General features: G+C 38.2%; 1 protein-coding gene across 1 annotated transcript; it reads right to left on the bottom strand.

Annotated features, from left to right (window-relative positions):
- Positions 1-10,312: 10,312 nt before the first annotated feature.
- On the bottom strand, positions 10,313-13,487 carry NKX2-2 (NK2 homeobox 2). Its single transcript, XM_066594529.1, has 2 exons — positions 12,897-13,487; positions 10,313-11,114 (listed from the first exon to the last, which is right to left on the bottom strand). Exons 1-2 carry the CDS (start codon positions 13,159-13,161, stop codon positions 10,558-10,560), a joined length of 822 nt encoding a protein of 273 aa, XP_066450626.1. The 5' UTR covers positions 13,162-13,487; the 3' UTR covers positions 10,313-10,557.
- Positions 13,488-14,168: the final 681 nt, after the last annotated feature.

The raw sequence follows: 14,168 nt of genomic DNA, 5'->3' as shown, positions 1-14,168 counted from the left end.
TATGCCTCCATGCCCGCCTGTATCACATCTTGTATCCAGGCTAGAGGCAGCCAACCGGATACTAGAGCCTCCATGTCTGCCCATATCACTTTTTGTATGCAAGTTAGAGTCTGTCAACAGGGTACTAGAGTTTCCATGCCTGCCTGTATCACATATTTTATCCAAGCTAGAAGCGGCCCCACAGGGTACTGTAGCTTCCATGCTGACCCATATCACATCTTGTATACAATCTTGAGGCGGTACAACAGGGTACTAGAGCCTCCATGCCCTCCTGTATTGTATCTTGCATCCAAACTAGTGGCAGCCCAAAAGGGTACTAGTGCCTCCATGCCCACTCATATCACATCCCATATACAAGCTAGAGGCGGCCCAACAGGGTACTAGATCTTCATACCCTCCATGTCACATCTAGTACCCAAGCTAGAGGCGGTACAGCAGGGTACTAAAACCTCTATGCCTGCTTGTATCACATATTGTATGCAAGCTAGAGATAGTACAACAGAATACTAGAGCTTCCTTGCCCTCCTGTGTCACATCTTCTATCCAAGCTAGAGGTGGTACAACAGGGTAAAAGAGCCTCCATGCCCGCTTGTATCACATCTTGTATCCAAGCTAGAGGCAGTACAGCATGAAACTAGATCTCCTTGCCTGCCCATATCACATCTTGTATCCAAGCTAGAATCTGTATAACAGGGCACTAGAGCCTCCATACACTCCTGTATCACATCTTACATCCAAGCTTCAGGCAGCCCAACATGGTACTAGACCCTACATGCCCTCTCGTATTGCATCCTATATGCAAGCTGGAGGTGGCCAAACAGGCCACTAGAGCCTCCGTGCCCACCTGTATCACATCTTGTATCCAAGCTAGAGGCGGTACAACTGGGTATTGGAGCCTTCATGCCTGCCCATATCACATCTTGTATCCAAGCTAGAAGCGGTACAACAGGGTGCTAAAACCTCCATGCCCCCCATATCACAACTTGTATCCAAGCTAGAGACGGCCCAATGGGGTAATAGAGCCTTCATGCCCACCTGTATCACATCTTGTATCCAAGCTAGAGGCAGTACAACAGGGTGCTAAAACCTCCATTCCCCCCATATCACAACTTGTATCCAAGCTAGAGACGGCCCAATGGGGTAATAGAGCCTCCATGCCCACCTGTATCACATCTTGTGTTCAAGCTAGAGGCGGTACAACAGGGTACTAGAGCCTCCATGCCAAACTGTATCACACCTTGTATTCAAGCTAGGGGCGGTACAACAAGGTGCTAGTGCCTCAATGCCTGCCTGTATCACATCTTGTATCCAAGCTAGAGGCGGTACAACAGGGTACTAGAGCCTCTATGCACACCTGTATCACATCTTGTATCCAAGCTAGAGGCGCTACAATAGGGTACTAGAGCCTCCATGCCAGCCCATATCACATCTTGTATCCAAGCTAGACGAGCTACAACATGGTACCCCGTATCACATCCTGTATCCAAGCTAGAGGCGCTACAATAGGGTACTAGAGCTTCCATGCCTGCCAGTATCACATATTGTATCTAAACTAGACATGCTACAACAGGGTACAAGAGCCTTCATGCCAGCCCTTAACACATCCTGTATCCAAGCTACAGGCGCTAAAACAGGGTACTAGAGCATTCATGTCTGCCCGTATCACATCTTGTATCCAAGCTAGTTGTGCTACAACAGGGTATTAGAGCCTCCATGCCCACCTGTATCACATCTTATATCCAAGCTGGAGGTGGTACAACAGGGTACTAGAGCCTCTATACCCACCCTTATCACAACTTGTATCCAAGCTAGAGGCAGTATAACATGGTACTAGATCCTCCTTACCCAACTGTATGACATTTTGTATCCAAGTTAGGGGCGGTACAACAGGGTACTAGAGCCTCTATGCCTGCTGTATCACATCCTGTATCCAAGCTAGAGGCGTTACAACAGGGTACTAGAGCCTGCATGCACAGCTGTATCCCATCTTGTATCCAACCTAGATGCGCTACAACAGGGTACTAGAGCCTCCATGCACAGCTGTATCCCATCTTGTATCCAAGCTAGAGGCAGTACAACAGGGTGCTAAAACCTCCATGCCCCCCATATCACAACTTGTATCCAAGCTAGAGACGGCCCAATGGGGTAATAGAGCCTCCATGCCCACCTGTATCACATCTTGTATCCAAGCTAGAGGCAGTACAACAGGGTGCTAAAACCTCCATTCCCCCCATATCACAACTTGTATCCAAGCTAGAGACGGCCCAATGGGGTAATAGAGCCTCCATGCCCACCTGTATCACATCTTGTGTTCAAGCTGGAGGCGGTACAACAGGGTGCTAGAGCCTCCATGCCAAACTGTATCACACCTTGTATTCAAGCTAGGGGCAGTACAACAAGGTGCTAGTGCCTCAATGCCTGCCTGTATCACATCTTGTATCCAAGCTAGAGGCGGTACAACAGAGTACTAGAGCCTCTATGCACACCTGTATCACATCTTGTATCCAAGCTAGAGGCGCTACAATAGGGTACTAGAGCCTCCATGCCCACCTGTATCACATCTTATATCCAAGCTGGAGGTGGTACAACAGGGTACTAGAGCCTCTATACCCACCCTTATCACAACTTGTATCCAAGCTAGAGGCAGTATAACATGGTACTAGATCCTCCTTACCCAACTGTATGACATTTTGTATCCAAGCTAGGGGCGGTACAACAGGGTACTAGAGCCTCTATGCCTGCCTGTATCACATCCTGTATCCAAGCTTGAGGCGTTACAACAGGGTACTAGAGCCTGCATGCACAGCTGTATCCCATCTTGTATCCAACCTAGATGCGCTACAACAGGGTACTAGAGCCTCCATGCACAGCTGTATCCCATCTTGTATCCAACCTACATGCGCTACAACAGGGTATTAGAGCTTCCCTTCAAGGGGTCGGTTTTCCACAATAAATTCTAATACTGTAATCACTTACTTATATCAATGTTACAACCACACAGAGAAAGTTTCATTTGATTCCGACAACGTCTTCTAGGGTAGTGTTCGTTTTTTGACAAAGAGTATATAATAACTGCCCTTTGTGAGCAGGACCTTGCCCTACCCAATTGTCACTGTATGTATGTTTACTAAAAATGAATCCACTGATGAAACCTGTGGTAGTATGAGCCAGTGTCACTATGGAATTTAAACACTGAACTATTTCCATGGCTTTATGATCTTTTGATGTGTGCCTTGTCCTCAACCACTAACAATTAATTACCGGAAACAACCAGCAGGAGACAGAATGTCCATGCATAGGACTACTCGCCATCTAGTGACAGCAAGCTGTAATTACATTCAATTTGTGTCTGCGGAAAGCAGAATGTACTAACGACCCAGTCCTCTCCTTTGTAAATGATGATTGAACTCAACTGGCGGTTTAGATTAGTATTTCTTATCCTACTGCGACCCCTTGAGGCTGGATGTTTGCTCTGCCTCATTTGTACAGGATTTCTTCCAATTTACTATATACCTTTATTTAATATAATCCCTGCAAAGAAAAGAAAAATGATGTTTTACAGATTAGAAAAAGAAGAGAAGATCTGTGATTTCCAAGAAAGGAAATAAGGTATTGAGAGATAAATAGCTGTAAGTTCAACCCATCAAAAATGATCACATTAACCCCTTCCAAGCCAGAGGGGCTTAATAAAACACTTGTAGACAGTACAATAATAGGACTAGATAATAACCACATAAATTTTTATTCCCTTGGACTAAACCCTTGGATTCATCTGGATGCCTGCGGTAACAAATCCACTTTCATATATAATATATCACAACAGTGACTCCCCTAATAGACAAATAAAGTAAAATCCAGTCGGCTGCATGCAGAAATTAAAGCAATGACCTTCAGATTGGAGGTAAGGCCACTTTCAGACGAGCGTATTTTTGCTCGGTATTGAGGGCACCATAATACAGAGCTAATGTAAATCTATAGGGCTAATTACGTGGCGGAAATTTTAAGGGATACTTTTTGAAAACGCAGCATGATCTATTTTTTTGCGTATTTGCCCAATAGAAAATAATGAAATTTTGGAAGGAAATACAGAGGAAAAATGGATGGCTTACGAATTTAATGTCTTTGGAAACAGGGATCTGTATTGCGGATGTGTTTTTTTTACGCTCATCTGACACCAGCCTAACAATGTATGAACTGCATAAGTCACAATGGTCAATAATGTCAACAATCTTAAACAGTTTGTGACTATTTACAGGACATTTTTAGTCATAATATGTGAAATTATAATGATGATAATGATATTTAATTGAAACGTTTTATCTTAACTGTAACAGTTGCTATCTATCTATCTATCTATCTATCTATCTCATATCTATCTATCTATCTATCTATCTATCTATCCCCTATCTATCTCATATCTATCTATCTATCTATCTATCTATCTATCTATCTATCTATCTATCTATCTATCTATCTATCTATCTATCTATCTATCTATCTATCCCCTATCTATCTCATATCTATCTATCTATCTATCTATCTATCTATCTATCTATCTATCTATCTATCTATCTATCTATCTATCTATCTATCTACCTGTCTGTCTGTCCATCCTACTTATAGAGAACTTGAGTATTACCTTGAGTGTTATAGGACCCCAACATATACATTAGAACATGATAATCTGATTAATAACTTTTATAGCCATTGAATTAATTGCATGCATTAAGCAGCATAGCATATTTTGTACAATAAAGGCTATAGGTACCAAATATTGAAAAAAACAAACAAACAATCTTTCAGTTCAACTCTGCTTTGTCAGTACAGTGGGTATAAAAAGGGATTTTTAAGACAAATATTTATTTTGTGTAAAATTAAACCATTTATGTCAAGGGGTAATTCAGTGTTACGCTTTATTCTTGTGAAGAGCTCTGCTGACCCCTGGTGGCAAAAGCATGATATTCTTTTTCAAAAATGGGTTCTCTTTTTTTTTTACTGGCCAACCTGATTACATCTAGCTATGTTATTAATAATGTTGACCCAAAACAAAGCCTTAAAAAGCAATAAAACTAAATTGCTTCCTTTCTGAGATAGCGAAGGCTGAAGAGTGTTTTGGAGATGGGGCTATATTTGGCTGTTCACTGGGATACAGAGATGATGTATAGGCTTGGTCAAAGTGCCATTGTGTGCCTGCTCTACTGAAAGTCATGAGTGCATATTTCCTGCAAAACTGAAAACGGCAATATCCTATAAAGGATATAGTCCTATAGAATAGGATGGCCACAAATGCAGAGTCATGCTGCGCTTTGTAGTTCTACAGCCTACAGGTGTTGTGAGATTCAACCCTACATATAAATAATGAGAGAGAAACAGAGAAGTGTATATATATATATATATATATATATATATATATATATAAAAATTATTAAAAAGAATGCCAGTGTTACGTTGACCATTTTTTCATACATGTTTAGCTGTCTGTCCTCCATATTTGCTCCATGTGTAGGTTTTTTTCCTCTATATGCTATGCATTTTTCATGCCCACAGAAAAAAAATGGAACAAGCCCAATTCTTTATTCTGCATGCTTTTGACAAAATGGACATCACCTGGATATAATTTGTGTGCTGTCCATTTTTTATCTCTCCCCATTGACTAGCGAGTCTCGGCCATAAAACGAATCAGAATAGTGCATACGATTATTTTTTTCACGCAATCTGTGTCTGTGTGAAGAAACTCGGTAATGTGTGTTGCACCATAGAATAAAATGGGTCTGTATGCTGTCCGTGTGTAGTCCGTTGTTTTAACGGACTACACATGGTTGAAAAAAAAAGCGTGCTGGAGGCCTTTAAATACAAGAAAATCTAAAAAACATCATGATAGTAAACCAAATTAATTTTCATGTTAAATATAATATTTAGTTATGGTTTCCTTATGTGCACTAGACACAACCTGCATAGTCCACAGCACATTATATAATACATTGTGACCTGAGAAAATATACACTGATTAATAATAATAACACATGATGGTGATAATTATGTGCAGTGCTGATGCTCTATAACTCCCTGTCAGCCATAGGGTTAATGCATACCCCACTAGGATCCTGTACTGTATCTCTTCTAATAGTAAGCTTTTGTTTTAGCACTTCAACCAATCACTTGGTAATTGTCCCTCATAAACACAACTGTGAAATGCCATTGTACTTTGGTAAATATTGAATTAGCTTCTCAATGACCACACTCTTGAGCAGCTCTGAAGATCCATATTACTAGCTCTGATCTAAGCCTAATGGTCAATAGGTAGAGAGGGGCGCTCAGACGTTAAGTCCTGGTAGCTTCATTCATGACTGATCTCCAAACAGTATTGGAAATAAAATCCACTCTCTTCCCCGGAAACTTTGCTTTGCAGCTCAGACAAGACCTGAATACAGTATATCCAATTTCAATGTCAATGTCTCAATATTGCATTAGCCTCTTTGCCTTAAAAGACCAAGTTCCAATTTCCTCTAACCCTTAATATCGCCTAATCAACTTAGAAAAAAGCTGGTTAAGGAGATATTTACAAGCCCCCATTTTCACCGCATCAGTTATGCGCCTTAGGGCCAGTTTCAGACGAGTATATTGTCATACGTCCGTAATACAGATCTGCAATACGGTCATGTTACAGATGACATTACAACCGTATGTCATCAGTATTTCATCACTATTTGATCTGTTTTTTTGCCTCCGTATATTTTATTTTCTACTAGGCAAATTCTGATCCGTATTTACCCAATAGAAAAGAATAGCAATACGGCGGCAAATATGCAAAAAAATAGGTCATGCTGCGTTTTTAAAAAGCGGCCGTGAAAAATATGGCCATGTCAATAGATACATAGTTTTACATTAGCTTTGTATTGCAGTCTGCTAAACACGGACCAAATACGGAGCTAAAATACGCTCGTCTGAAAGCGGCCTAATTCGCGTATTCTTTAATAATGAGTTACTTTACATGAATGTGTGCAGCATAACACTTGCCAGTCCTCTTGTCAGCACTGTCTGGTGAAGGACATTGCACAATTGAAGCATTGAAATAAATGTTGATATATACAAGAGACTTTGTATCCGCCAGTCAATGTAAATATTCAATTAATTATAATGTCCAGATTTTTTTCTTTGCTCTTTTCTACTCCTACGTGTGTGAAACAAGCAGAATCCCTTCTTGTCTTGTCCATTATTGTAGGTTTCTATCGATTTTCCCAACACTTTTGTTAATATATAACAGACTAAAGCGATTACAGGTGCCAGCAGGTGCATCTAAAGTCACAAATCTTAGGTACAGTGGGTCCCAAATTGTCTTCGACACTTGTGCCCTCACTAAAAAGGAAGACATGGATACAATGGGTCAGATGGGTTTATAAAGACTTGCACCACAATGTTATGATGTATTATGGAGGACAGTCAGCGACTTGTGTTCTATCAATGGACAGTCATGATTTCCCAGGCTGTATAAAGTATTACTTGATGTGTAATTATGATGTCTGCATAGAGTGTCATTTTATTTTATGGCCTGGCCTCTAATTTCCTGTTGAATGACAGCAAACTTGTCAGGGGCCAGGACAAATAAAAAATGGGGCCTGTTCTTCCCTTAGAGGTTCTTCTTCCACACGAATAAATATAGCACGAATTTTTAATTCGTCTTCCTTTCACAGACAACAATGCTGGTTTTCAATGCTGGACACAATTTGGGTTTTGTGAGAATGTCTTTCTGCCCTCCCTCAGCCCAGCTGTCCATATGGAATACAGAGTGTACAAGTTGGATCACAATGAAGCCAACTGACAGGCAGAACAAAACCCCTAGGACAGTTCTCCCTGACTCTGGGATGCACTGCTCCTGATAAACCCATTCAATAGCTGCAACCACAAGAAGAAGAATAGAGGCAGCAAAAAAGAGAAATCACTACTATCTCCCTTTGCTCTGTCCCCCTGGGTCTCTTTCAGTGGGGCCTTGTTAATATGCACGCCTCTTACATCCTCAACTACCAGCCTTTCTTATTGTGTTGCTGTGTAATGTCTACTGTATATTGTTCAAAGATAGACTGCACAAACTGCCCTATTAGAGGGGGAAATTTAAGGCCAAAGGGGTTATGGCCACACAAGTATTCAGTGCTTTTATTGACTCAGGTACAAGCTACAAGTTACTGGGCCTTATTGTAGTTCTATGCTACATAGTAAACTCTATAAACAAGTACATATATATGTGTGCTCATATTATTACACACACTAGTATATGTTACATTGTATTTAATGTATATATATGAATGAATAAATTGATACAAAAATATATATCTTGCATTTTATTTTATTAAACAGTATATTTAGAATATATTTATTTTAGTCTATAATATATTATATATAGAGGTGTGCGAAACAATTGCATCACATGCTCCATTCAGTGATACGAAAAACAATACGGAAGCAGCATAAAACCTCCGTGAACTGTTGTAAATGGTTTTTTTTTTTTTTGTTTAAATTGAGTTAGATTTAAAAAATATATATTATTTACAGTTCATGGAAGTTTTACGCAGCTTTATTACTGTTTTCAGCACCAAACATCAAATGGAGCATGTATGTTTTTTTTTGCATACCTCTGTATATCTGTTTTTCAAAAACCTATTTAAAGCCTTTTTATATTAAATTTTCAACAATATTAAATTGCATTAAATTACTGTGCACAAGCTAACCTGGTTACAGCTTACCCAAGCTTTATTATGTAGCATTTAAGGTTCATTTGTATACCTGGAAATCAGATTACATTTTACAACTAGTTTATAAGCTCATGTAAAACACTGATTTATAGAATATTCAGGAGGTTCAAAACTGATACATTGTGTCACTACCACTATTTTATTATATATGTGTCACTATATCATGTGACCTTTTCGCCCTCTTGTAACTATCAAAGTACCACAGCATAATGGTTAACTAATAAGTATGTATGTGTATATATACACACACACACACATTGTATGTATGTATGTATATATATATATATATATATATATATATATATATATATATATACACATACAGTCATATATATATATATATATATATACATACAGTCATATATATATATATATACAGTCATATATATATATATACAGTCATATATATATATATACATATATATAAGCATAGCTGGATAGTTAAATGACTTGGACATAGTATTCTCTAAAGTGTTTTCTGTGGCATAGTATAGTAATTATTGCAGAAGACCTTTTTACATGTGACTATTAAATCCACTGACAGGAATAGTTGTCATTGTCACTGCAAGAACAGAAGAGACTAAATATTGACTGAAGTGCAGCAATGAAACAACCTGTATTTCCAAAAAGGGCAAATGTAAGCTACTACAATAACAAGATTTCCTTTCGCTTTATAAAGCAGTCAAAGAATAGAAGAGTTAAGAGACTGAGTGGTTTCTCTTCTTAAGGGTCTCTTTGCTGCAAAAGGTAAGTGGGGTTTATTTCTTGCACTACCTTACTTCTACCTCTGCTGCCTCTTAACATAGACAAATAGAGCAATTGTAACCAAGCAAACACATAGCACTGAAATAACATCACCCGAAAAGCTTCAAGTCATTCCTCAACTTCGTATTGTATAGAGCCATTGACTGCACATAGGCAGTAAACATTTCCGACTTACTATTGATACTCCTAAGCTGAATGATGCAAGGATCTAATAATAAATAATAGCAGCGCTATTATATTATATATATTATGTCCCGATAATATAATACAACTAAAATAAATAGTAATGAAATTTGCAGAAAGAAAAAAAAGAGATCATAATGCAGCCAATATATTATTTCCTATCCAAAAATTCAAGCACACCTTTTTTATTTTATTAACACATCATTTTATTAAAATTCTTATAAAAAAGTGAAAATCTCCCAAGGAGGTGGAAGGTTTTTTTTTCGATTTCTTTCCTTTTTTAAATCATACATAATCAGATGCATATTATATGTAAATGACTTTGAAATGTATTTTTTATTGTGTTCTACTTTTGTGTTTTGGGAATAATTGCATAAAAACGCCCTGAAGGTTACTGATGACAACAATAACCACAAATATTTACAAAAAAAAATCTAATAGTTGGTCGGACTTTATACATGGCCATAAATATTTAAAGTTTCATATAAAAGGAGGAAATAAAATTCTCTATATTTTTTAAAGTGATTCCACTTGCTTTATGTACGACTGACAACATCTCTACAGCACACAAACATATTTTACAAAAATAAGGATTAAAAAAAAGTCACAAAAAGCAGGAATAGTTTTTTTCTTGTAGGTAGGCAGGTTCAATGTCATAGAAGAATTTTGTAAACATGGAGCACAAGTACCAGAATTTTTTTCAAGATGATCAAGACCTCCCATAAAAAATATAAAATAAACATAATCAATAATAATAATAATTATAATAATAATATAATAATAATAATGTTTCTTATTTTACCCAGCAGTCTTTTTTTTCACCATTTTGGAGTACATCAGTCTTTGAAAATACTGTAAAAGTTCACCAAGTCCACTGTTGGGCTTGCACCAAGTGATGAGCTGTTGGGTACTGGGGGTTACTGGCAGAGCTGTACTGGGCATTATATTGCATATGCTGTAATGACTGGGCGCTATATGCTGAGAAGGGGATGCCAGCTGGAAAAGTGGCTGCTAAGTCCTGAGCTTTCAGTGTGTGGCATGGTTTACCATCTCTGACTAAGACTGGTACTGCCACCCGTCTAGGTGAGGGAAGAGGGGTGACTTCCATACCTTTCTCTGCCCGTGCCCTCTTCATCTTGTATCTGTGGTTCTGGAACCAGATCTTCACCTGGGTGGGTGTGAGGCGGATTAGGCTTGCCAAGTGCTCTCTCTCTGGTGCTGACAGGTATCTCTGCTGCCTGAACCTTCGCTCTAGTTCATAAGTCTGTGCCTTGGAGAATAGAACCCGTCTTTTCCTTTTCTTCCCAGAGTCTGCACTGCTTGATGTTTCCTTGTCGTTGTCTGGGGATTCATCAGCTGAGGGTTCTGGAGATTTGGGCGAGGAGTCTTGTTGGGAATTGGTAGATGCAAAGCCATGCACTGCAGAAAGTCCAAGACAGGGGGGAGATCACTGGTGGGAGTACGTGAGGATTCATCTAGCTATCCTATCTATCCATAAACTTGAATAAATATGTTACTTCATGTCATATATATATATATATATATATATATATATATATATATATATATATATATATATATATATATATATATATACACACACACATATATGTGTGTGTGTGTGTGCAAAAGTTTTAGGCAGGTGTGGAAACAATGTTTTCTCATGAGTAAGAGTTTTTAAAAAAAAACAGAAGGCATCTAATTAGCTCCGGAATTATTCTGCAGCAGAACAGCCCCAAACATACATCTGATGTCATTAAGAACTATCTTCAGTGTAAAGAAGAACACGAGGAGTCCTGGAAGTGATGATATGGCCCCCACAGAGCCCTGATCTCACCATCATCGAGTCTGTCTGGGATTGCATGACAGAATGATTTCAGCAAGCCTACATCCACAGAAAATCTGTGCTTAGTTCTCCAAGATGTTGGAACAACCTCCTTGCCTAGCTCCTTCAAAAACTGTGTGCAAGTGCACCTAGAAGAATGGGTTCTTTTTTTTAAAGGCAAGAGGTGGTCTCACCAAATATTGATTTGATTTAGGTCTCTCTTTTGTTCACTCACTTAGCATTTTGCTAAACGACTAAAAAAAACAACACTCCCTCCTTTGCAGCACTTTTTCCACACCTGCCTAAAACTTTTGCACAGTACTGTATGAGATATATATATATATATGCATATATATATATATATATATATATATATATATATATATATATATATATATATATATATGTGTGTGTGTGTGTTTGTGTGTGTGTACAAATATGGATAGATAGATAGATAGATAGATAGATAGATAGATAGATAGATAGATAGATAGATAGATAGATAGATATAGATAGATATAAAATGTTTGTATGTAAAAATTGACATATCGTGTATTCGGCCATCATATTTAGTACTCACTATATTCTCATAACACATACGAAATCTGTTACACTGTATATATGTATATATATATATATATATATATATATATATATATATATATATATAAAGATACTTATACATAATGCATAATGTTAAATATCCATCTATTATCTTTATGCCTATTCATCTCTCTATTAACTATTTATTTATGCGATATATGTATATAAAACATATATAATAACATATTTTAACTATATAAACATAAACATAGTTTTTATGCTCAGATTAGTTTATCTCCATAAATCAACCCACAAGTAAAGACTCTGAATAGCTTCTATATCTGATTTCCTCCCGCAATGACCTTTCTGCTACATCCATACATTCCAGTTCTGTAAAATATGAAAAGCTTGTAAATTATGGGTCACTGAGAAGTTTTTTCTCAGTGTCTACAGGGGTCTATTTTGGTCCAAGATACGTGAATTGATTTTTAAAGAATAATCAACAATTCCTTCATTGAAGAGCACAGCCTTAGCCTCGTGTAGACATTTTATTTCCCTGCCAAAAAGACTGATCTTCCAAATCATCTACACAAAGATCCCTCTGTAGTGAGAATTGTAACTAGAAAGTGTAGTTATCGTTTATTTGTGTTTCATCTGGAGAATGAAGACATAACAGAGGGCTACAGTAGCATCCTGATTAGGGAGGGTCTTTAATATATAATATTATCTGTGGATACATTATAGTCTCCCTTTACTTAGTACTCCCTTTTTGATATGTGTCTATATTACTGTAGCTTAATATAAATGATACAGTACATCTAGCAGGTACTTACAGGAATATTGGATGCTCTCAGTAGTAGCCAGCCACCGCGTATAGGGATTATCACTATTGTCATAGAAGGGATTTTTCAGAGGCAGACCTTGCACAGCTTCTAGAGTGCTCTGACCTAACCCTCCAGCTTTTTTGGGGGGTTCAGACCCTTCTGTATCTTCATCAGCCCCTTCAGTAATGGATCCTTCTTCATCATTGGTGTCAGGCAAATCTAAAATGTCCTTGACAGAAAACCCAGTTTTGGTGTTGTTGGTTAAAGAAGACATGTTCTCCTTTAGAAGGCTGCAATCAACCAGTGATGATGATGATGATAACAACAGTAATAACAACAATCCTCTTTGCCACAAAAAGGTTTACTGTAGTTGCAAGGAAAAGCAAGAAAAGCAAGAGCAGGAGCAGCAGCAGCCCACACACAGGGCTTCACAGGCAGCAGATGAGTGATATCACAGAGCACAAGAGCACACAAGCTCCTCTCAAATAGTTTGTAACTCCAGGAAAAATGCCAAAGTGTGCTCACTTCAGGGTCTGGCTGGAGCACACTGAGCAGTTGCCTGCTGCCTGAAAAAAATAAGCCATAGCTGGAGTGATGAGTCCATATAAGGTTGGGTCTTCACACATGAACCTGCAGAGAGGAGAAAAAGTACATTAAGATCCAGAAAGCTTGGCCACGTGTGGGCGGGTCCTGGGAGTCAAGTGGATGAAGACAGTGTTTGCAGATGTGAAATTGTGGGTTTTGGGGAGATCGGAGCCTTTACCATTGGTGCTTCAGCACATGATGAGTGGTATAACGTGTCAATTAATTACAAAGATGGGGAGGGCCTTTTACATAGTATTTACATACAAAGGACCTCCAAGTAGCTGAGATTCTGCACACTTGAGACCACGTTTAAACAAATTGTCTCCCTCTCTCTTCTGCTTTCTCCTCATCCTTTAGAGGAGATTTGTAGCAAAGCAGAATATTGAGTATTTACAGAACCTACAAGACCCACTCAAGATATTGGGCTTTACCTAAACAAGATGCTATTCAAATGGCAAGAGACCAATTCATGTAAACCTCCTAGGTCAATATTGTGGTTGGGGCTTAGGGATGAGTAGTAGAAATTAAAAAGCAAGTAATTGATTCCACTTTGCTCCAAAATAAACTAAAGTGTGGAGAAATGTAATCATCCGGGGAGATTGGCTCTTTGTTAAAGGTAAACCATGGCCATTGTATTGTCTAGACACCTTGAAACTATGTTACTATGTAAAATAAACCTGCTTTGATAGGTTCTTA

Source organism: Eleutherodactylus coqui, chromosome 3, assembly GCF_035609145.1.
Source record: "Eleutherodactylus coqui strain aEleCoq1 chromosome 3, aEleCoq1.hap1, whole genome shotgun sequence".
In the NCBI taxonomy this organism is placed as follows: Eukaryota; Metazoa; Chordata; class Amphibia; order Anura; family Eleutherodactylidae; genus Eleutherodactylus; species Eleutherodactylus coqui.
Note: the sequence above shows the minus strand (reverse complement) of the source record. Positions and strands in the feature narration are given on the sequence as shown.